Genomic DNA, 24,662 nt, shown 5'->3' with positions numbered 1-24,662 from the left:
ATTTTTTGGAATTAGGGATGTTTTGCTTATTTGCTCATTCCTTATCTCCGAAAATTGCATTCTCAATTCTGACGCCTTTACAGCTTGGGACTTGGAATTTAGTTTCATGACAGTACAGATCTGAGTCACAGTAAAGTTGCGTTTTAATGGTGGCCACCATAGTCCTTTTCAGATGGAAACTCTTGGCTTGGAAATTTCTGTGTGTGTTGTCTTGGCTTTCTTCATTTGGAAGGTCTGCCTAAACACTCTTTGTAGCCCTCAAAATTTTGATCCGTTTTTGACCACTTTTCCTTACACAGATATTGATGCACCTATTGAAAAATATTATGGGATTGTGCTTGTAATCGCTATCTGGTCCTTATTCTTGCTCTTGAAAAGCCTGGATTGAAAAGTAGATTGCTTATTCAAAGGGTTCTTCAGAATTTGTTTTACTGAAGGATTAGTGCTCAGAATTGGAAATGCAGAGGCAGGGAGAACAGTCACAGGAAGAATAGTCCTTTTCCTCACTGGATGGCTCAGTTCTAATTTCTTCCTCCTCTGGGCGAGTTTGGACAAGACAAGTCAAAAGAAAAGCCAGTCACTTCCGGCACTTTGCCTACATTAGCACTTCAGCTGTTACCAACACTGCCCTCAGTATTAGTAATGGTGGGAAAAATTTCAGGAAAGAAGTTAACATCGAGAAAGCCTTGGATTTCATACCATCTATTTTTATAATGTATGTAATATGGCATTTTTTTTTCACTGTGTGAGAGGCATGTGATTTTTGGGTAACGTCTTGTAGATTGAAACACATTCTTCGGGATAAAATTGTTAGCATTAAAATGGATCCACAAGAGTTTAGTGAAGGTTGGAATGCTAGAAAATGAGTTACGTGTAAGGCCCTAGTTGAATCATGGGATGATTGTCAATAATTGTGGCCGAGTTGTGGATAAGAAGTGGAAAATTGCAGAAAAGTAATAACAGACCTTTATAAATTGTAGTAATTTGAAAAAGCCAGAGAAGACCTATTTGTTTAAGAAAAATTTGCTGAAACAATATAAACATTCAAGTATTATGTTATTCCTGCTAATTTTTTTGATAACGAGACATTTTGCTGCAACTATATTGCTGTCATTAATGTCCAAAGCCGATAGCGAGAGACTAATATTGTGAGACCTGTAATTTCTGCAATATCACAAATTACCGGTAAGTAAGGCCTTATATACAGTACTTCAACTATATTTGAAAACAAGTTAAAGTATTTGCTCTAATGATACCTAACGTTTAGGGAATGGAATCAGAGTGGGGGCAATAAAAATATTAAAAAATAGAATAGCAAATAGAATTATCTTTGTTAAGACTCATGCATTGTCAACACTGGGATTTTACTCCCCAGTATAGCTGCACCTGTGGCTAAAATCAGAGTAGCCGAGAATAAGGAAGTTATGAAGCTTTGTAATATGAAAGCTTAAAATAGTGTGTGAAGCCTTTTGAACCATGAATGACTATTACTAATTAGTTGCACTTGTGTTTGTAAAGGTAGTTTGGCCTTCTGGGATGCCATCAAGAGAAAAGGTGGAGGGAATCCTTCTGAAGGTGGTAGATTTGGGCTGAATTCATTTTTACCTGGTTGTCAACTCAATAATATTTAGCCAGGATGGATACTTTCACCAGCATACTTCATCCAATAAGTGGAAATAGTGATCTTGCTGGTTCACAAGAAGAAATACAAAAACTTTTAATTGATGAAAGAATGCGATGTGAAAATCATAAAACAAATTATCAAACTCTAAAGGCAGAGCATACAAGGTACAGTACTTTACATGTCTGTTTTCCTTATTTTGTTTGAGCTGTTAAAATCTAAAATTAAATATTGGAAGGAAGGGTTTTTCTTTTTTTAGCTAATTATCTGTCTGACTTTAATTTGTAGGAATAGCAGTACAAGTGTTTACTAGATTCAGTCATGAGTTCTGTAAATTGCTCCATTGAGGAAGGGCTTTGATTGTTAAAATACCCAGTGTCCAATAGAAATGTACATTACTACTCATTTGTGCTTAAGGACAAGTTTGACTGTTAGTTTTCTAAAATAATACTTTGTTATTTACACAATAACAATTTAAAGGTCTCAACATATGCAAGGTGAGGGTTCTGAAATATTCAGTGTATCTGTAAATATGAAGTAATTTCAAGAATTTAGAATAGTAACCATGTCAAATGTATTTTGGGGGGGAGGGCGGAAATGATACCTAATAGATATTGTGTCAGATTTGATGTCTTTTTACTTTTGATTCTATACTTCTGTTATTCTATGACTTCAGATTTTTCAGAATAAGAAAGATCTGTTTTTAGAGGGTAAATGGGCAGTCTTAGTATAAAATGAAAATACTGTATATTTTGCAGGTTACAGGATGAGTATACGAAATCACAAAATGAGCTCAAACGGTTGTTAATTGAAAAGCAAACCATCCATGACAAATTTCAATGTCTTCTTGCTGAGCTCCAAGGGGAATTATTAGATAAAACTAGGGAACTGGAAGAACTGAAGATACAGGTGAGACAATGGTTACCAGAACTTAATGTGAATTTCTGTAGAAACATTTCTGTAATATATCTTTATCAATGTATTGTGCGTTTTAGCTTTAGTTTTTCTTTCTGCTTGTAATTGGATCTATTACAGCCATGTCGTCAAATCACAAATCCTCTTGTAATTTTACTGCAGGAGCACAAATGAAATGACAGTTAAAACTTCTGGTACCGTTTAGATCTTCTAAACTCTGTTGTCATGCATTCCATGAATAGTAGTCTCTATCAGTCTCTTGAAAAAGTGCCACTTATGGCACACTCCTTCGTTACTATGTTCTAGTATTAATAATGTCAGGTTCTCTCCTTCTTTGGGGATCAAAAATTAGTTAGACTGGTTATGAAGAAGGATGAAGAAAATTAGGGAGATGCATATCTCTTCCCTGTGTCAATAGCGCAGCTGGGATCTGCTATCCTCACTGGGATTTCAGCCAGCTTATGCAATGCATTAGGCCCTCTTGCTCTGTGAGATGGTGACACAAAAAGAAAAGAGTCTTTCATCCTGTGAATGAAGACCTACTGAAGGGAGAAAATTAAGCTTCCATTTTCCTTCAGCCTCTTTTCTTCTTCTCCCATCTGTCGTTTTTATGAACGTTTATCAGCAGTGCTTGTTTTCAGCCAAAGATACCACTTCTGCAATTTGTTGACCAAGAACATATTTTCCCTATTGCTAACCTCTTTATTCAGATCGGTGCCTCATAAAGACAGCCTGTGGCACTCAAGGTCTGAACAGGTTCTGGGAAGAAGCTTATGAAGATGCCACTATTCATCATTTGTCTTTTAACTATTCCAACTTGCAATATAGTGCATGCTTTAGCACATACATTGTACCTGGTACAGTGAGGTTAGCTAAAATTCAAATTGTGCAAATCACATGTTGACTATCAGGATAGTCTTTGGATGTCAATGACGTTTTCAGTAACTATTTCTTATTTTCCCACAGCTTGGAAAGACTAGAGTTGACTTTCCAATGACTAGTCTGTTCTGTGACCAGTGTTGATCGGACGGTATTTTGGTAGTCAACGGGAAGGTTTCATGTTAGCTATTCAGCTGCCAGTGAAATAACTTTCTAGCGTTCTTTTTGAGCAAACCTTCATCTCCTGTATTGAGCCCTCTTCTGCAGATCAACATTTGCCTCAGATTCTTTGCTTTTTGCCTGTGGTATCAGCCTTCCTGCAGTGGGATGGCTTTGTAGTGATCCTGTTCCTGTCCAATCTACGCAAATAAGTTCTTCCTTAGTTTCTTTTACAACTGCAATCTGCTTGTCAGACTCCGAGGGTTTGTGTGATCCAGCATGACACATGAATCACAAGAGCTTTCTAGTTAACATAAAAACATAAATTCTTAGGAATTTAACAGAATGTGGTCAGGGAAAGGCAATCCTGTCTGACTGAAAATTCTAAAGATCTTTTGTGTACCCACAGTTCAGGATACTCTGAATGAAGAAGAAAAGTCTTTTAATGCTGCTTCCAGAGCTGATCTTCAGGGTCTGAAGCACTTCAGGGGCCCAGAATGGCAGAAGAAAACTGGAACTTGTCAGAGGCTTTATTCTTATAGGAGGCAATTGAGAGTTGGTGCAGGGAGCTCCTTGGCCATCCAGCATCTTGCCATGTTGGATTTAAGCCATTATGGTCTGCTTTTCTGTAAGAATTCTAGGGGCATTTGTTCTTTTGTTTGTAGGACTCAGGTTTTTTTCCTGTCAAGGTGGAGAGAGTTCTTAAAGGCAGGCTATTTAGCTTAAAAACAAAAAAAAAAACCAACAACTTTTTTAGTGAATTGGCCTTATCTGTTGGCGTATTCTACTAAAATCAAAATGGAGATATTTTAAACACTCTTCCCACCTCTCTTCCCAAAATTCTGTTTGTTTTTAGTAGTAATACCACATTTCTCTGGTTCTGCAGCTACCACTGAAATCCAGTCAAAATTCAATGAAGGGTTCAACCTGTTGCCAATCTGATTTGATATATGCAAAAGCTAGATACCAATAGAAGTTCAAAAAATTGCTATAATTTTAAGAAATACTATATCACAGAGCAGGATGATCTGTATTCTCTAAAAACAAACAACAAAACTCTTTTTGAGCCCTAGTGTGAGAACTGTAACCAGAAATCTTTCACTCTTCAGCAGGAAAATAATGCAGTAAGGCGATGCCCAGTGCACTTTTCTGAGGGCTTTTTCTTTTCTGCCCTTGTCTGCTTATCAATGTTTTCCTGAATCAATTCATAATTTTTTAATCTAGTAATAAAGAAAAGAGAGCAAATCACTGAAAAAGCAGAATGAGAGTGGGAAGAAAACAAGTCCTTCACTCTTTGACCATTAGACTTGAATTACAGCAATTAAGGAAGAAGGCAATAAAAAGGGTAGTGAATGTACTGTAAGGATCCTGAGTGTACCTTATCTGAAGAACCTGAAAGATGATGTAGTGGCTGGATTTATTTCATATATATTTAATATTGTTAACCTTTGCAATGTTAAATTTTTTCCTAGGAAAGCACATCAATTATAGCTGAATTGATTAGCTTTTAATGAAAGTAGGAAAAAATTAAAAATAAATTTTATAAATGGCGTATGTTCATAAATAATTTTTTAAAATTGTACGTGAAATGTTTCATTGCTCAACATTTGTTTTACAATATGAATTGCTTAATATGTCTGTTTGGTTAATTATTCTACAGTACGTTTGTTTACATCAGGTACTAACTCCTCAAAAGCTCGAGTTGTTAAAAGCACAAATACAACATGAATTGGAAACCCCTATGAGAGAGCGCTTTCGGAAACTAGATGAAGTAAGTAGTAAGACGCATTTAACTTCTCTTTGTCTAGATTGAGGGAGGGCTTGTTTGATATTTTGCTTGGCATAAAAATGACTTATGAAAAGATCATGGAGAAATTCCATGGATGATTCATGAAATAAAACAAAAGTATTAAGTATTTACTTCTAAATGTTTATCTATTTCTGTGCTTGAATGAATCTGTGTTCTACTTCCTAATTAATTTAGGAGGTAGAAAAATACAGAACAGAATATAACAAACTTCGTTATGAACATACCTTCCTCAAATCAGAATTTGAACACCAGAAGGAAGAACATGCACGTATTTTAGAAGAGAAAAAAATAAAGTACGACTCTGAGGTAGGTAGAGAATATGTAATATAAGTTAAACAACTGTAAAATTGAAATATTTGAGGTATTTATAAAAAGATTTTTTTAAGGTTTTTGTCATTTTAGTGTAACTATTATAATTTTGTCATCTTTTTTTGTATTCTTGTAATATGTTGGTTATCAGAGTACCGTCAGCTCTCTTAAATTTTTGTCATGGTCTGGTCCATAACAATTTACATCAATTTGTTCAAGATATCTTGTAGAAATATCAGTTGTCCTATTGCAAATAATAGCCTTGTCTTTAAATGACCGCCAATAACAATGCTTGCGAACCTTTTTTATTAGCGTTGAGAGATTTAAATAGATCAATACACCTTCTTCAGTCCTAACTTAGTAGCTCAAATAGCCTAAATAAAAGTAAATATAGAATTTGTTCTATATATGATGACTAACCCAAGAAAAGGGCAGCAGAAAATACTGAAGTGAGCAGGAAAACTTGTCCGTTTTCAAATTTGTCAATATCCTTTTGTCTGCCATTTCTGAAAAATTTTCATGATCTCTCTCCTATTGACCCCTTAAGTTGTTTCAAAATTTATCCTCACCTATGTTTTAGCTCTTAGATAAACTATTTAATGATCTGTTTTGTTTGGGGCCAAATTTTCAAGAGAGAGTCTAAACTGCAAATGCAAATATATGCACAAGTAAGTATATAATTACCAGTTGCACCCCTACATGTACCTCTTGCATATTATATTTAAGTGCTTACCTGAAAATTTAGCCCAAACTGATATTTATTCTGAGACATACAATATGTAAATCAGTTATAATGTGCACAGTCAAGTCTTGAGACTCAAAATAATCCACATTTTCTGTTTTATCAACTTCTTAAGATTCAAGAATTGCTGGTTAGCTTTTGAAGCTCTCTAGTTTTAAACCTATATTACTGTTAGAATTATAGGTGAAATTATTCCCATACTCTCCTGTTGCAGAGGCTGCTTTGCTTTGTTTTCGTATAGTTAAAGCAGGCTCTGCATTTCTTACATCTGCTGTTGGCTGTCATTCTTGTCAATTTCACGGCTCCAGCATGGATCCATGAAATTGACAAGAAAGCTACAGCGCAGGTTGGAGGCTCCTGCTGCCCAGGGCTTCCTGGTCCCAGCCAGGCTGCACCCTCCCCACACAGATCCCGGCTTCCCCCTGGTGGCAGGGAGCAGGAAATGGAGAGCCCAGGGGGGCAGCTAGGCTCTCAAACCCCACCCCCTTCCCGCCCCTTGTAACTCAGTGGAAGCGCTCCAGGTGAAGATGCACACCACTGACAGAAGGAGGGTAGAGTGGACATGAACTACCATAGTAGTTACATAGGTCAACTTACCTTCCCGTTGTAGACATAACCTCAGAGGAAGTTGTCCCAACTGGCAGGCTCTTGAGGGAGGGACAATCCTTCCTGCCATTGACTGAGGGCATTGCAATGAGACCCTGCAGCTGGCAAAGGCCACCTGACTTGAGCTTGCGAGGCTCGGGTTAAGTGGCTGTTTAATTCCGGTCTAGATGGTTGGGCTCGGGCTATAGCCTGAGCTCTGGGATCCTTCCACCTCATAGTCCTATAGTCCTCGCTCCAGTCCGATCCTGAACACCTACACTGTGAAACAGTCCTTTAGCCTGAGCCCTGTGAGCCCGTGTCAGCTGGTTTAGGCCAGCCCTGGGTTTTTAATTGCAGGCGCTGACAGGCCTACTTTTGTTTCCTGCACAGCCAGCAGTCTGAAGTCTGATTTAGTGGTTCTGTGGATCTTATTACTCAAAGAAAATAAATTAACATTTAAATGCAGAAAGCTTTCCATGTTTAATGCAAATTGCTGATCTTTTCCTTAATTATCAACTTGGGTATTATTTTGGTGACTGACAGCTAAATAATGTAACGGTTGTATATTTTTCTGTATAATGATTAGATAGCAAGACTGGATAGAGATAAAGAAGAACTGCATAATCAGCTGCTTAGTGTTGATCCCACAAGAGACAATAAGCGAGTGGAGGTACTCTTAAGAGAAAAGGCTCAACTACATCAAAAATTAAAAGGTTTAGAAGCTGAGGTAGCAGAACTAAGAGCAGAGAGAGAAAATAGTGGTGTGCAAGCAGATAATGTCCAAAGAATACAGGTACGGCAGTTGGCAGAGATGCAGACTACAATGAGATCTCTGGAGGTAAGAAGTTTAATTGTTTCCCAGGGGAACGAAGGAAATAAATTTGGAAGTTTTTGACCAGTAGGCTCTGGTTCCATGGAAATGCTAAAGAGTTAAACAGTTTGCATTTTCCGAACTTACTCTCTACTTCTGATTTTATTTTTAAGTCATCACTTCTCAAATTCTGCCATAGAATGGGCAACATCTTAACTGAAAGATTCTCACAGACCACGTCCCTTCTCACCCACAGTTCTATTTGCAGTCACTTAAGATGCATGTTGAACTGCAGTTGCTTAACTGGAATTTAATATTGGGGTAGTGTGTGTGTTAATTGTCTTTAATACAATAAAAGTTTTGTCCTTTTAAAAAATGTTAATTATATGTTCTACTTTTGCTCTTCATTTAAGCAGCCCCACTCACTTGTTGTGTTTTCTTCTTGCTTGTCTACCACATAGTACTCATGTTTCCTTCACATGTTGCCACAACTTCCTGGCTTCCTTTTCTTGTCCCCTTGCACATACTTCCCTACTGTAAGGTCCCATCTGTCCTACTTCTCTTCTGTACATACTTTTCAGGTTTCAGTTCTCCACTGAACATTCCTCACTGGCTTGAGGGCTTCTGTCCCATTAATGGTTCCTGTTTTTCGCCTGTTGGCAGCTCCAGTCTGTGGTGGATTTTCTTCCTAATGTGTAGCTGCACCCCACAGTTAGATTGGCTTCCTTTCCATCTTACTTTTATAGGTTCCCAGGCTCTGCACTGCAATAGCTTGTCCAGACGTCCTGATTTTATATTCAGGGCTTTGTCTTGTATAAGCACCTATTACCTCCCACCCCTTGTCCCAATTTTTCACACTTGCTATCTGGTCACCCTACACTGCAGTGAGCTGTATCTTTGTAAAAGTAGCTAGAAACAAGGAAGAACCAGCACTGGATACCTGCCATATTGCTGTGGATTACCATCAAGTGGTCCTGAAAACCACAACTTGACATAAGCTGCTGTAGATTTTTTTTAAAGGGGCACGGCATATTAAAGACCTATTAAAGTGCACTTCAGTATGCTTAGATCTACTCTAATCTTCATTTAGTGATTGTTTAAATCTTATTGGAGAAAATAACTTGATTGAAGTCAATAACCTGGGTTAAGCATCTACTTGAAATTTTACTTAAGTGCTCTCTTCAAGCACCACAAAATGTAGAGTACTGAAACTTTTATTTATCCTTTATGATGTTGACTTTGCAGTGGTACACTGTAGGTGTCTTGTGCTGGGGCATGCATCTACAAAAGCCTTTTTGGAGCACTGCTTGCAGACACACGTCCTCACAGCCTAACAGTTTACTGTCGGAGGGTATAAATACCTGAGCCCTCTAACCAAGCTTCAGGTCCTCTTGCCTCCAGAAGGCTTAGGGGTGTGGGGGGGTGCATGAAAGTCTGTGGGGGCAATGTAGTTGGAGAACAAGTGTTACCCTGAGTAAATTAGAGAGAGAACATCTTGTACAGCAAACCTCTACTAAATATAAATTAAGGCTATGTTTTAATCACGGGTAGTTTTAGTAAAAGTCATGGACAGGTCAGGGATAGTAAAAAAAAAAAAAAAAAATTCATGGCCCATGACCTGTCCATGACTTTTACTATATAACCCTAACTAAAACTTGGTCTGGGGGGCTGCGAGTGCTCTGGGGGGGGAGGAGGTTGGGACCTCTGCTGGAAGAGGGGGATGGGCAGCAGTGCCTGGCCTGGGGACCCCCCCAACCCCGGTACTGGCAGGGACTGGCAGGCTACCTATCTGGCTCCAATCATTTTGTCGCTGCAGCTCCTACGGGGAGGGGTGGCCAGAGGGGTTCTGTGCACTGCTCCTGCCAGAGGTGCCAGCTCCACAGCTCCCATTGGCTAGGAACTGCAGCTAATGGGAGCTGTGGGGGCAGCACCTGTGGGCAGAGGCAGTGCGCGAAGCCCCCTGGGCCTTCTGCCTAGGACGGGGGGGAGCAAACTTTTTGGCCTGAGGGCCGCATCTGGGTATGGCAATTGCATGGTGGGCCATGAATGTCTGGTGGGAGAGGGGGACTCTATGAGGTGTAGCATAGGAGGGCTTTATAAGGGATGTTATGAGGTGGGGGCAGGGGGGATTCATCGGATGAGAGATGCTCTGTAGAAGTGGTGCCGGGGACTCCTAGGGGCCCTGCCGGCAGTGACACCACTGCCACGGGTGGAGGCACCCTAGCTGGGATCAGTGCAGCCCCTGAGTGGTTTCTAGGCTCTCAAGGGTGGGTCTGTAGGAGACCAGGAGGGGATTGGGTGAGCTGCCGCATGTTTATCGTAAAGCTGCTGTGTAGGAGTGAGGTTCCGATCCCGGAAACAGTGTGATGAAGTTGCATCTGCCCACAGTGTGGCTCTACGTGCCAGAAGATGGTGCTCATCAAGGGAATTGGGAGTCGGGGGTTGGGGTGCACTGGGCGGGCAGAGTGGGGCAAGCCCCAGACCCCACTCCCCCGCAGGAGGTTGAGGGCCTGATAAAAGTGTCTGACGGGCCAGAAGTGGCCCGTGGGCCATAGTTTGCCCCCTGTCGCCTAGGAGCTGCAGGGACATGTCAGTGGGAGCCCAGGAGCACCCCCGCACTCCTACCATACTCTAGCCCTGAGCCCCCCCACCCAAACTGCTGCTGCTGGCTCTGAGCCAGCACCGGCTGCTGCAGAAATCACGGAAGTCACTGAATCCATGGCTTCTGTAACCTCTGTGACAGACATGCAGCCTTACTATAAACATGTAATATGTAAGCCAGTACTGCCCAAAAAGCCCTAATCAAGATTGGGACCCTGATGTTCTATACAATGTACAAATGGATATCAAGAGATAGTTGCTGCTCCAAAAAGCTTCTAAATACTTTTTTTATTCAAGGCAGAAAAGCAGTCAGCTAAGCTCCAGATTGATCACATTGAAAAAGAACTACAGATGAGTAATGAGCAGAATACTCTCTTAACCAGCAAATTACACAAAGCTGAACGAGAAATCAGTGCCTTGGCCACTAAAGTAAGTGCTTTTGTGGGATCAGCAATATATTTTCACATCTGGTTTCAAGCTGAAGGACAAGGCAGTTTCATCTGACTTTTTAAAACCATGTTTCACTTTATTTTTAATGTAAACATTTTCTGCCCTTTCAAAGTCTACAGTATCTGTAATAAATGTTCTTTAATTGTAGCTGGCATGATAGATATGGAGTCTGTAATGCTAGAGAAAAACATGATCACTGTAAGTGTCTTTGGAGTCTGAGATTTTGATCCTTATCTCATTCTGTGGATATTTGTTTGTTTTTGTTTTTTTATGATGTGATGCTTGAAGAGCCAGATTAGTACCATACTAGATTTTTCCAACCGCTAATATGTCTGGTGCTATCAAATAAGGGTTGTGATTGCTTACTTCAATAAAAATCATCAGACTATAGTGATAAATCTTAACAAAATTGCTAGAACTTGAAATGAAAAAGAAAATTGGATTATCAAGATTCAGTTTCTGGTGATTTTTAAAAGCTAGCTAAGAACAATGTTACTTGTCTAATGAATCATTCATTTTACAGACTGAAGTAAAGAACTCTGTGTTTTTGTATTTTCCTTTCCTCATGGAATTGCTCTTAAAAGTGCCCATCTGGTAACTTTCTTCTAACAGTCAAAACAACTTAATTTTCCAGAAACATTATTTGACTTAATGTTAGCTTTACTTCTCATTTGTATGAGAAAATACACTCAGAATTCTAGTCCCAGAGAAGAGGATGCTTGGACAGACATTATTTTAACAATCCGCACCGCTTCTTCCCAGTGCATCTTGGAGAGAAGTCCATTGGAAATAATAATACAAAGTAAACCTTAGTTCCTTCAGTCTCTACTGGAGAGATTGTGGTTAGACTGCCCACACTATTTCGGAGATTGCCTACAGATCCGCAACTTCTGGTCACATGCATACAATACTATGCAGAATACCTTCAACACAGGTTTGGTTTTTGTTTTTTTTTTAAATCAACAAAAAAACTGAATCACTCATCTATTGCCTTTTGGAACATACCCCCCAAAATAATAAACACATCCATTCAAAATATTACATTATTTAACAGCTGTTGTTATCACCATGGTATGGCTCAAAAAGATACCTAACACAAGAAATGTGAAAGATGGAACAAATCACAGTCCAAATTTAACAATCCCAGAACTTGTTCAAGATGAGCTTAAGCACACCCAGTACTCACAATACAGATCAACCAAAAAGAGAACCTCAGCCCTGAATTACATTTTCCCAGGCAGTATGATTCTAACCTTCTGTAGGAAGAGGGCAAAACACCAAACAACCCACATGCCTACTCGTGTAACATGCCACACCTAGTTCTTATTTATCTAATTATTTGATCTATCTAATTATTTATATTATAGTAGCATCTGGGGATCAGGGCTCCATCAAGGTAGGCATTGTATGAACAAATAAGAAGCAAGCCCCTGTCCTGGAAAGTGAGTGCTAGGTAACTTAAAAAAAAAAAAAAAAAAAGAGAGAGAGAGAGAAGGAAAAGAGTTAAAACAGCTTAGTCCTTCCGTCCCTTTTGTTTCTTGTTTTCTCCCCATCAGAAGCTGTACAAGGGGTATGGAGCCTTGGGGTTGTGTTAATTTTTGTTCCTGTAAGACCGCAGGAGTGCTGAGAAATTTGACTAGATAGTACTGTTTTTGGAGAGTAGAAACTTCCACCTAAGCAGGTCTGCTCCAAGAATGTGGGCAGTAAGTCCCTCCAGCGCTGTGCTCCCCTCCCACTGTGCATCTAGACAAGCTTATTTGAGAACACAGGTCCTTTGAGTGCACAAGTGATTTATGTATCCTCCTCGGGTTTGTGCCTCAGAAGGCTCCTTAAGTATTTGCTGAATTTCCCTAAGATGTTCTCAACTTTATATTTAAGGACCAAATCCACAATGTAGTTACTTAATAAGCTACTGTGTCATTCTTAACCTTTTACAACTTGTAAGTGCTAGCAGATTGTAATTACATTTGTCATTGCAAATGGATTTTCATAAGTGCTTTCCTCTAGATATTTAATTCTCACTGACCATGTAATTACTGTGCAGTAAGAGCCTAAACTATAGAAAGTTTCATGTAGGCAGTAATTACCTTTAGTGATTTGATGTCCTATTTAAAACTACTGTTTTTATGAGGCAGCTTTTATGCATTACAGTTTCAGAAAAGATGCATCTGGTTTCAAATTATTTTAAAACTATGAACAATTGGATTTTAAAGAAAATTAAGTAGCAAGCTATGATTTCTAGATGCTGTAAGTTGCTGTCAAACAGAACTGAATAGGGACTGTTTCAGTGGGATTATTATTTTTCCTGTATTTTTGTGTCACTTCATATTGTTAGAATCTCTGTAGCTTCATTTTGGCTAGAAGTTGAGGAGGTTTAAGCCTGGATGGAAAAACATGAAAGCTAGAGTGCTGGCAGATTGACATAAAATGGAGAAAGCATCAAGGTCCATAATACTGGACCAGTGTCTTAATGAGGCACTTCAAGTGAGCAGCCTTCTAAGCACAAGCTGCACAGTTTTGGGACATCTGCTTGTAGAAGTGTATGCTTCAAAATATCAAGATACCACATTTTGTTTAGAAATCCAATCTGTCTCGCTGGGTGTGCAAAATCACAGTAAATAAAAGAGTACAAGCTTTTTCTAAAAAGGAAGCTTTCCAGTCTGGTGATTGTAGCTGGCTGGTTCAACATGATGTATTACAACTCTAGTATATGACACCTTGGTAACTGGTTGAGTGTCTGCTCTGAGTACATCTTTCCTATGGAGACGTATAGTGCAGAATTAAGCATGTGCAGTAACTCATATTAACAGTTACTTGTAATTTATCCAAGAATTTCCAGTGTCTTCAATTTGAAGGATTTATGGAAAGAAAGTGGCAATGGAGTATAATTTGGGGAGTGACAGTGTATTAATAGCCTTATTGTTGCTAAGCGGATATGGGATATATAACCTGGATGCTTGGTTACTCTGAAGTGGCTATATGAAAAACAGTGGATGAAAAGAATTTTTCACAAAGTGTATTTTCTAGAATAAGCATGGATTGCCATTGTTTAAAGTATTTGCTTGGAAAGAAGATGCCATATGACAAGCTTGGATCAAAATAATTGCTAGGATATAATATTAGTGATTTGGTTTTATTTTCTAATTAACAGGTAGATGAACTTAAGCATTCACACAAATTAGAAGTAACTAATGTCAGACTGGAGGCAGCAAGAGCCAAGAGTGAGGTAGAAAGAGAGAGAAACAAGATTCAAAGTGAAATGGATGGTAATGTGCAATTAGTTTCTAATGGTTTCTGTTGTAACCTGCAGCGCCTACCACACTACAATAAAAATTAACCTCTGAAGAAACACATTGACTATCTGCACTATAATAGATAATCTGAAAATGAATTTGCTGTCTAAAAACATTGTCGTATCCCCTAATCCACCAGATGTAGAAGCTGTGTATGAATGACTCTCATTTTATGTAAATTCATGAACCCAGGACATATCTTAGCATAATCTGTGCTAATTCACATATTTAGATAACTTGCCTTGTCAATTTTATTGAATATTGCCAATTGTATAGTCAGTTTCTTTTTCTCTCTGTTATAATTAGTGCTTGAACTAAGGGTTTAATGTCTACAGAAGATTGACAATGGGACCTCCTGTATTCCATGATTCTACAGCTATAAAATTTGCAGCAGAGTTAGGCTCAAGGATCTAGGCTTTCATCTGAAGAAAAATGATTGTTTCTAGCCTTCGTGGTTTTGAAGAAAATCTTCCAAAAACAGTTGGAATGTAATCAGTGCATTTGTTATCTGCCTGAATAGGTTGACAGTCTGAAATAATAGCTTATAGGGGTGTGAATGCCAAAGCTTCCTGGGGGCCATTTAAATATCAAAACAGTTAACTGTTTCACAGCTGATCATTTTAGCAGAACATTCACTTTATCCAACAATCCCAAAATATATCCCTCATTTTCCTGGATGAAAAAAAGAAGCTGTCAAAATCTCTAGCTTCCTCCTCAAAGTTCTAGAAATATAGTTCTTTGCTATCAATACAAAAATGTGTAGTCTATTGAAAACTGAAAATGTCAGAACAAAGTAAAAACAGTTAATTTTAATATTAAAATAATGTACTTCATTATTTATTTTGATATTTCATTCCACAAACTCCTTCACTTTTAAACTTACCTGAAGCTGTTGCAGCATTTTCAGTTTCTTACTGGATTGCCTAATAAATCAAGAGTCGGGTCCATCTTGCCATTGAGTACATGGGCCCTGAATATCACATTAGTTTTCTCATTTCACTCTTCTTCTTACAGCCATAGTATTTAATCATTCAGAATCACATGGGGCAGTAACTTTTCCACCACTGTTGTTGTTTCCACAAATCTGTTTTCCATTGTAACTGGTCTCTGGTACATTAGAGTTTTAGGTTTTCAATATAGTCAATATTCTTCCCAATTCCACTCCAGTTTGTTTTAGTGAATTAAAATAGGGGATATTCTCTAACTAGATCATTAAAGTTCCATTAGTGATTTATTAGTTTCCCATCAACTTCAGCTTGTACTCTCTAAGCATAATGCATTTGTTCACTTAACTCTTCCATATCCACAATGGAAGGTTTTATCCAGGGGCATTTGTTTAGCTAATATGGTTGTTTACTAAATGTAAATTGCAGACTCGGTTCTTAATCCAAGTCTGTGCTGCTTATTTTAGTATTTTTAGAAAAATATTTAGTCATGATTACCTAAGAATTAGTCTCTAAATGTGTTTTCTATTTTAAAGTATTTTTATTTAACAGTAGTAAAAGCCTTGCACATGTTATCTCATTAAAATGATGGAATATTATGGGTGAGTGAAACATGGATTCACAGGTCCATTTTATCCGTGTTTGTAAAATGATTTTAATACTTTAAATATTTCATCATGCTGATGTATATATTGCATAAAACAGGATTGCATTCAGACAATGAAATTCTCAAGGCAGCAGTTGAACGACACAAAGTGCTTTTAGTAGAAAAGGATCGTGAGCTCATTCGTAAAGTACAAGCTGCCAAAGAAGAAGGCTTTCAAAAACTTGCAGCATTACAGGAAGAAAAGTATGTCCACTTGTTTACTGCTCTGTTTTTAAAAAGGGTAGGGGACAGCATGACTATATTCAACTGAACATTTTTGTTATCACTTTGTCCTTGTGTAAATATTGAACATTGTTTCAGGTTAGAACTTGAGAACAGATTAGCCGAGTTAGAGAAAATGAAAGTGGAACAAGATGCTTGGAGGCAATCTGAAAAGGATGAGTATGAAGAGAAATTGCGTGTTATGCAGCTGGCAGAAGAGTCTATCAGAAGGGAGCTTCAGAATGTTAGGTAACGTATGTGGGTTTTTAAAAAAAAACGTGTTTAAAATATACAAAGTGTTTTAAAACAAATTTTTTTTAGCTTCATATAAAAAGGAAAACAAAGAATTAATAATAATTTAAAAAACAAAGCTCAAAAGAGTCATGGGTTACAGAATTTTAAGCAGAATGTCTTTCCCCCCCCCAATAAATACTGTTTAAAGTAATTTTTAATTAGTTAGTTGTTAAAAACTGATCTCTTGGTGGCTGCTGGTTCAGTCCCGCACAACCCCAGGAACCAGTCTCTTTCCCTAGAATTGATTTTTTTTGTGAACATGTGGCAAATCAAGAGGCCTAATTTGATTGCTCCTACTCTAAGCACCTTTTTCTGTACAAGTTTTAACTTAACAGTTGTCAAAGTTCTCAGTGGAGTTCTACAACTGTTTATCACATCCACATATCCACATGTATAAACCCCAGTGTCAAATCAAGGATATATAAAATCAGGCAAATCATTGGAATCTGACATTAGTGTAGTCTAATCATACAGTAGAAACACAGCTTCTTATTTTATAATTGACGCAAGAGTGTATTGTTGAGTATCAGCCTTTCAAATGGTTAAACAGACTTATCTGTTTAACTACTAACAAGCTGAATAGTTATGTTTTAGAATAGTTACATTTTAATTAGACAAAAATAACTATACCTATATTAAATTTTAGGTTAAAACTTCAACAGCAAATTATACAGTCTGAGGAGTTAGAAAAAGAGAAAAGTGAAAATGCTGATCTTAAACAGGTAAGAGTTTGTATCATTCTGTGATATTTTACTGTGAATGGTCTTCATCCCTTTATTCATTTAAAGCAAAGAACTCTTATGTTCATAGTGAAAGTTCTTTTTTTCAATGCTCTTTAAAACTCAAAGGGCAGAAATAGATAGAGGGACGGTCTTTTCTGAGCCCTTAAATGGATTTATCACAGTCTTTTGCTTCAGCTACGTATTTCTCTTTATGTATTGTAAGGATTTCAGAACTCAGAATGTTGCTGGTCCTTTGGTTTAACTGGAGATCCAGGTTCCATACACTTATAAACTGTTTCTCAGTAACGCTTCGTATTTACATTGCACCTTTCACCCAAGGTACTTCAAGTACTTTACAAACATTTTATAGATTAATAAACTCAGGTGAAGTGGCTTGCCAGAACTGCACTATGAATTGGTAACAGTGTTGAAAATACAATCTTAAGTCTCCTAACTCCTGATAGGCCATGTTGTCTCCTTGGTAACTAATGAACCTGACAGATCCTTAAAGAAAGGGAGACTGCAGTACAGGTCTGTCGCATCTTAGGAGCATTTAACATGTGCGACTTCAGGTTTACGCAGTCAACAAAAACAAGAAACAACAAAACAAAACAAAAAAGAGAAAAATAACAATTTAAATACTGTTTCTGTAGTGCGGGCAATTCATCCTGCCATTATACTCAATGTAATTTTGACTATACGTGATTTTCGCTTTACGCGCTGACTGTGGAACGTAACCCCAGCATAAGATGAGACAGACCTGTACATATTTCATGCTTCCCTAGAATCTAGTTATGGAGCTGTGTCTTTGAAAAAGCTGGCTACTTATTTAGCCAGAGTGAATTTACCAATCACAGTTTCAGCTGATAGGAAAAATAGGTAGATGTCTATAGTGAAAAAGACCAGTTAAGAGTGAAGATATTAGTAAGTATCTTAAAAAAGCCCACCTCTCATACCAAAGACGGTTTGGGTGGAATTATCAAAAATGTTCAAGTTTTGGCCAAACTGTCCCTGGTGAAATCAGATAAAATTCTTATTTACTTCAATGGGAGCAGAGTCAGGCTAATGCTTAACACTCCTGAAAATCCCACTTATTAACTTGATGAGTGAGTTCTGTGCCAAATGCTCTCTTCCAGATGATAATAGATTTTATTTTTAATTATAGAATATAAGGTTGGAAGGGACCGGACCTCAGGAGGTCATCTAGTCCAACCTCCTGCTCAAAGCAGGACTAATCCCCAGCCACCTTTTTACCCCAGTTCCCTAAATGGCCCCCTTTAAGGATTGAACTCACAACCCTGGGTTTAGCAGGCCAATGCTCAAACCACTGAGCTATCCCTCCCCTCCCGAAAGCATGGAAGGGAAATAAAGCTCAAGTCTGGTTACCTAGGGATCTTCTAATGCAAAAGACAATACATAATATTTTTCACAGTTGCCACTATGAAACAGAGTTAAATTTAGAAGTCTGGCACTTACCTGAGCTCCAATTAGTTACCAGATTTAAGTGTTGTCTAATATGCTAAAACTCCATCTTACTCTGCTCTTGTAAAATTTCATAACAGCGTTGTAGTTATGGGTGAAGAGAGGCACATATATTATGTGCTCTTATCTTCAGGCACATGTAACTTTTCCCCAGAAAAAAAATCTCTTTGGACTGAAATTTTTCATACTTGTTTACAGTCCGGAGATGAGTCTGCTTTTTGTTTGTTTTTTTAGAGTTTGAGGAAAATCCATTTAGTGATTTTTGAGTTAATTATCTGGCAAAATGTGTGTTCACATTAAAGAAAACTGTTCATAGGTTCTTTTGCACCTGCAGCTGACATGCAGGGAGGTTATGCAGGGGAGTGCAGGGGTTGTACTGCCCTTTACAGTCATGTAAGGTTGGGCCACAATCCTGGCCCTTTGTATTTTGGATAATTGACTCACTTATTCTGTTAAATTTGTCTGTGAGGCTTCAATGTTTTATGAGTGTCAATGTCTCGCTGCTGGGCTCTGTAATTTCTGCAAGAACTCCAGCAAGGGGTACTAAAGAGTAATGACTTTTGCTTATGCTCTCTCTCCCTCCTTGTAACCTCAGAGGAAACCTCCTGCCTTATCCACAGAAAACATATTGTAAAAGTTCCAGAGAGCAGACAAAAAAGATATACATACTGCAAAGACATAATGGGACAAATGGCCAGACATCATGGCAACCGCCGCCTTCTCCCTCCCATTATCCCAAACTACTTGTCACTTGTTCATATTTTCCCCTCAAATAAAAACCATCTTTTTCTTTGGTAGCAAATTCATGATATGCAACTCCAAGTGGCTTCACTTTCTCAGTCTGAAAATGATTTGCTCGACTCTAATCAAAAGCTGAAGGAAATGGTGGAGAGATTAAAACAAGAATGTCGAAATGCAAGAAGTCAAGCAGATAAAGCTCAGCTAGAAGCAGAGAAGTATGATTTACTTTTTTGTTTAATTTTTTTTTTCAAGCTTGCATGTAGTTCTTTAATAGTATTTCTCACCATTGCTGTGACTTACCGATAATATAATAATGCCCCTCTTTGTCCAGATCTTGACTGTATTATGAGAAAAATGAGAATTCTTAGAGTGTGCTTTTAATTTCAACTTCCTGATGTAAAAATGGATTTCTGTCTTGTGATAACTTTAACAATATGACAGGTGTCAGAGTAGCAGCTGTGTTAGTCTGTATCCGCAAAAAGAACAGAAGTACTTGTGGCACCTTAGAGACTAACAAATTTTTTTGAGCATAAGCTTTTGTGGGCTACAGCCCACTTCATCGAATGCATAGGCTGGAATGTACAGCAAGAAGATATTTATACAAACAGCGAACATGAAAAGGTGGAAGTAGCCATATGAACTGTAAGAGGCCAATCAGCTGAGATGAGCTATCATCAGCAGGAGAAAAAAAACTTTCGAAGTGATAATCGAAATGACCCATAGAATAATATGGATACGCATCCATTTTCTGTTCACAGTTGACCCTTGTTGAAATAAGAAATATGTATGGGATTAAATTCTGGTCCCATTGAAGTCAATGGCAAAACTGCCATTGACTTGACTGGGGATGGGGTTTCCCCTATGGCTTCTGTTGTAGCAATTTTTGCAGTGGATAAAGGCAAAATGGCTTGTTTCTATATCTGAAAAGGGTTTGGCACTGCTTCGGCCAGTCTCCACTACATTCTAATGTGGCTCCCACAGGTAAAGGCAGAAATTTGTCCTATGCGCACAATTTATGGAGTATCATAAGGCTAATCCAAAGAAAAAGCCTGTAAAACCATCTGTTTTATTGGAATCAGTTTACAAAGTTAGCCATTTTATTTGAATTAAGCCAATAATTAAGTTATGAATTTAAAAGTCCAAATTTGCAGAACTTCGAGAACAGTTCAAATTTAAGTTAGATACTTCAGACATATGGTTCAAGAAGGAAAGAGTGGGTGAAATAAAGTGCATATGTCAGAGATCCTAGAGGCTGACATTTATTAAAAAGAATTAATCTAGCATTTTGTTTACACCACCACTCTTTAAAATGTTGTTCTCCTAGGATGTTAGAAGACCGACGTGTAGAGTGGTTGGAAGAAAAGCATAAATTTATTCAGCGCATCACAGAAAGAGAAGAGAAGTATGACCAGATGAAAGAGAAACTACACCGGGCTGCTGTTGCTCAAAAAAAGGCATGTTGACTCTTATTTACTTCAGTGCTTATGAAGAGAGAGAGAGCTCAGCTTTCAATTGGTGCATGCAGAATTATTTTTCATATTGACATTTTAATGGCAGCATCTATGTACATTAGAATGGCCCTATTGGGTCAGACCAAAGGTCCATCTAGCCCAGTATCCTGTCTACTGAAAGTGCCCAGTGCCAGGTGCCCCAGAGGGAATGAACAGGTAATTATCAAGTGATCCATCCCTGCTCATCCTGGCTAATAGCCATTGATGGACCTATCCTCCATGAATTCATCTAGTTCTTTTTTGAAACCTGTTATGGTCTTGTCCTTCACAACGTCCTCTGGCAAGGAGTTCCAGAGGTTGACTGTGCATTGTGTAAAGAAATACTTCCTTTTATTTGTTTTAAATCTGCTGCCTACTAATTTAATTTGGTGACCTCTAGTACTTGTGTTATGAGAAGTAGTAAACAACACTTCCTTATCTACTTTCTCTACACCAGTCATGATTTTATAGACCTCAGTCATATCTCCCCTTTTCCAAGCTGAAAAGTCTCTTTTTCCAAGCTGAAAAGTCCAGGTCTTTCCTCATACGGAAGCTGTTCCATACCCCTAATAATTTTTGTTTCCCTTTCTGAACCTTTTCCAATTCCAATATACTTTTTTGAGATGGGGCGACCACATCTGCACACTGCATTCAAGATGTGGGTATACCGTGGATTTATATAGAGGCAACATGGTATTTTCTGTCCTATTATCTATCCCTTTCTGAATTATTCCCAGCATTCAGTTTGCTTTTTTGACTGCCCCTGCACATTGAGTGGATGTTTTCAGAGAACTATCCACGATCATAGAATCACAGAGTTGGAAGGGGCCTCAGGAGGTCATCTAGTCCAGTGGTTCTCAAACTTTTGTACTGGTGACCCCTTTCACATAGCAAGCCTCTGAGTGCGACCCCCCTCCCCTTATAAATAAAAAGCACTTTTTAATATATTTACCACCATTATAAATGTTGGAGGCAAAGCGGGGTTTGGGGTGGAGGCTGACTGCTCACGACCCCCCCATGTAATAAACTTGCAACCCCCTCAGGGGTCCCAACTCCCAGTTTGAGAATCCCGATCTAGTCCAACCCCCTGCTCAAAGCAGGACCAATCCCCAACTAAATCATCCCAGTCAGGGCTTTGTCAGGCCTGACCTTAAAAACCTCAATGGAAGGAGATTCCACCAGTTCCCTAGGTAACCCATTTCAGTGCTTCACCACCCTCCTAGTGAAAAAGTTTGTTCTAATATCCAACCTAAACCTTCCCTACTGCAACTTGAGACCATTGCTTCTTGTTCTGTCATCTGCTACTCCTGAGAACAGTCTAGATCCAGCCTCTTTGGAACCCCCTTTCAGTTAGATGAAAGCAGCTATCAAATCCCCCCTCATTCTTCTCTTGTGCTGACTAAATAATCCCAGTTCCCTCGGCCTCTCCGCATAAGTCATGTGCTCCAGCCTCCTAATAATTTTTGTTGCCCTCGCTGGACTTTTCCAATTTTCACATCCTGTAGTGTGGGGCCCAAATCGGACACACTACTCCAGATGAGGCCTCGCCAATGCCAAATAGAGGGGAACGATCACGTCCCTCTATGCTATTAGCCTTCTGGCACCAAGGGCACATTGTTGACTTATATAGCTTCTCGTCCACTGTAATCCCAGGCTTTCTGCAGAATGCTGCCTAGCCACTCAGTCCCTAGTCTGTAGCAGTGCATGGGATTCTTCTGTCCTAAGTGCAGGACTCTGCACTTGTCCTTGGTTGAACCTCCTCAGATTTCTTTTGGCCCAATCTCTAATTGTCTAGGTCCCTCTGTATCCTTCCCTACCCTCCAGTGTATCTACCCTCCTCCATCTGTGTCATCTGCAACTTGCTAAGGTGCAGTCCACGCCATCCTCCAGATCATTAATGACTCCAGATCTTTTTCTGAGTGGTACAGTTAATTTAGACCCCTCATTTATTTATATATATATAAAAAAATTTCCCCTCTCACCCCTATGGGTGGTATATGTCTTCTCAACCTCGGGTCCTTTACCAGAGGCCTGGGAGTTTGAGGGTTCTGCGCAGTATCTTAGCAGTTTCCTAGCACTGCACTCTTCTGGACAGGAGCTCTGATGTTTCTGGGATCTGTTGGAGCCACTCACCCAGCTTAGGAGTCCACCAGCCCGAGTGCTCCTACCACCACTGGGACACTTTGGCTTCATTTCCACATCCTCTCTAGTTCCTCTTTCAGGCCCTGGTACTTCTCCAGCTTCTCATATTCCTTCTTCTCATGTTGCTGTCACTTGGCACTGCTTATCTATCAGCACCGCTGTCTTCTGCTCCTTGTCTATTACCACAATGTCTGGTGATTTGGCCTACCTGCCTGTCCGTCTGGATCTGGAAGTCCACAGATCTTAGCCCTGCTATTTCTCCACAACCTTCTGTGGAATCTCCCATCTGGTTTGGGAGTGTTCTAGCCCATACGCTGTTGCAGATGTTCCTCTACACAATGCCAGCCACTGGTTGTGCCGTTCAGTGTATGCTGTTCCGCCTGCATCTTACATCCTGCCATGATTGTTGGACTGTCTCTGAGGCTCTCTGCACAGTCTGCACCTTGGGTCCTCTCTAGTGTGGTAGACTCCTGCTTCAATGGATCTGGTGCTCAGTGCCTGTTCCTGTGCTGCTAATGATCAGTGCCTCAGTGCTGTCTTTTTAGTCCAGCCCTTTCCGCAGTGGTAGGATTCCCAATGTCAGCACCTCAGCTATCTGTCGGTACATCCATGAAGGGTCTTGTCTGCCATGGCACTCTCTGCTTGGTCTCCTCCCATGTCTGCTGCTGCTCAGCCATCTTCCTCAGCAGCTCATCTTGGGGCCATCTTACTGATGTACTCCTGGATGTTCCGGGTTCGTCCAGGACAGTGGCTTGACCGCTCACCAAGCCTGCCCGCCTCTTTCCGGCTGGTATACAGTCTCTGGATGTTGGACTTGGTGGAACCTCCGGCATTGTGAGGAGCTTCCGGTTTCACATGGCAGCCTCCATGTCCTCCTTTGGCCAGCTCACTATACCGGCAGAGTATCTGATGACCGGCAGGGCGTATCCGTTGATGGCGTGGATCTTGTTCTTCCCACTGAGCTGGCTTCTTCAGGACCTGTCTTATCCTTTGGTGATACTGGATGTGCTGTCTTCCTTGCCTCCTCATTCGTGGTTTCCATGTGGACTGGTGGACGCCAACGGTACTTGTAGCTGGTCTGTATGTCTGCTATGTGGCCTGCTGGTAGTTCCACCCCATCAGTCTGACTACCTTCCCTCTCTTCACTACCATCCGGCACACTTCTCCAGTCCAATGACATCCCGATATCCTCACTGTAGATCCGCGTCAGTGGATTAGCGAGTGATTGTCTTCATTCTATTAATCAGCTTGATGTCATCCATGTAGAGGAGGTGGCTGATGGTAGTTCCACTCCTGAACCTGTACCCGTATCAGTCCTTGTGATATTCTGGCTGAGGGGTTTAAGCCTATGCAGAACAGCAGTGGGGACAGTGCATCACCTTGGTATATGCCACACTGATGGCCACTTGTGCAAGCTGCCTTGAGGTGACTTCTAGTGTTGTCTTCCATAGTCCCATTGAGTTCTTCAGGAAGGTCCTTAGTGTCCTGTTGACTTGTATAGTGCCAGACATTCACATATCCACGTGTGCGGCATTGAGTCGTAGGCTTTCCTTAGTCAATCCAGTGTGCTCAGATTGGTCTGTCTAGACCTTGGTCTTGGGCGGACTGCTCTATCTATGAGCAACTGGTGTTTTGAAGCTCTGGTGGTGTTCCCAAGCCTTCTGAGCTGTGCTCATGTACTGGCCCATGTGGTCCTGTAGCTTGGCAGCTTATGATGACTGATAGGACTTTCCATTTGTAACAAGTAAAGCTCGAACTCAATGCTGTGGGGAGGGCAGGTATTGGCGGCCCGAGCACTAGGTTG

The 24,662-nt window shown here is 39.7% G+C and overlaps 1 protein-coding gene across 4 annotated transcripts in view; it reads left to right on the top strand.

Moving 5' to 3' along the window:
* Positions 1-24,662, top strand: part of CEP83 (centrosomal protein 83) — a 41,749-nt gene that overhangs the window by 5,606 nt on the left and 11,481 nt on the right. For 3 of the 4 annotated variants that reach the window (XM_075067002.1, XM_075067001.1, XM_075067008.1), the window contains exons 2-13: positions 1,523-1,788; positions 2,380-2,530; positions 5,253-5,345; positions 5,559-5,690; positions 7,607-7,858; positions 10,730-10,861; positions 14,034-14,148; positions 15,825-15,969; positions 16,087-16,236; positions 16,928-17,003; positions 19,284-19,441; positions 20,551-20,680. In XM_075067002.1, the coding sequence (XP_074923103.1) occupies positions 1,637-1,788; positions 2,380-2,530; positions 5,253-5,345; positions 5,559-5,690; positions 7,607-7,858; positions 10,730-10,861; positions 14,034-14,148; positions 15,825-15,969; positions 16,087-16,236; positions 16,928-17,003; positions 19,284-19,441; positions 20,551-20,680 (1,686 nt within the window). In that variant the 5' untranslated portion in view covers positions 1,523-1,636. Of the gene's footprint in view, positions 1-1,522; positions 1,789-2,379; positions 2,531-5,252; positions 5,346-5,558; positions 5,691-7,606; positions 7,859-10,729; positions 10,862-14,033; positions 14,149-15,824; positions 15,970-16,086; positions 16,237-16,927; positions 17,004-19,283; positions 19,442-20,550; positions 20,681-24,662 lie in introns of those variants that run through there. The other variant, XM_075067005.1, reaches the window with a different exon arrangement.

The sequence above is a fragment of the Chelonoidis abingdonii genome, chromosome 1, assembly GCF_003597395.2.
Source record: "Chelonoidis abingdonii isolate Lonesome George chromosome 1, CheloAbing_2.0, whole genome shotgun sequence".
Taxonomy (NCBI): domain Eukaryota; kingdom Metazoa; phylum Chordata; order Testudines; family Testudinidae; genus Chelonoidis; species Chelonoidis abingdonii.
The sequence above is the reverse complement of the archived record's forward strand: the minus strand, read 5'-3'. Positions and strand labels throughout refer to the sequence as shown.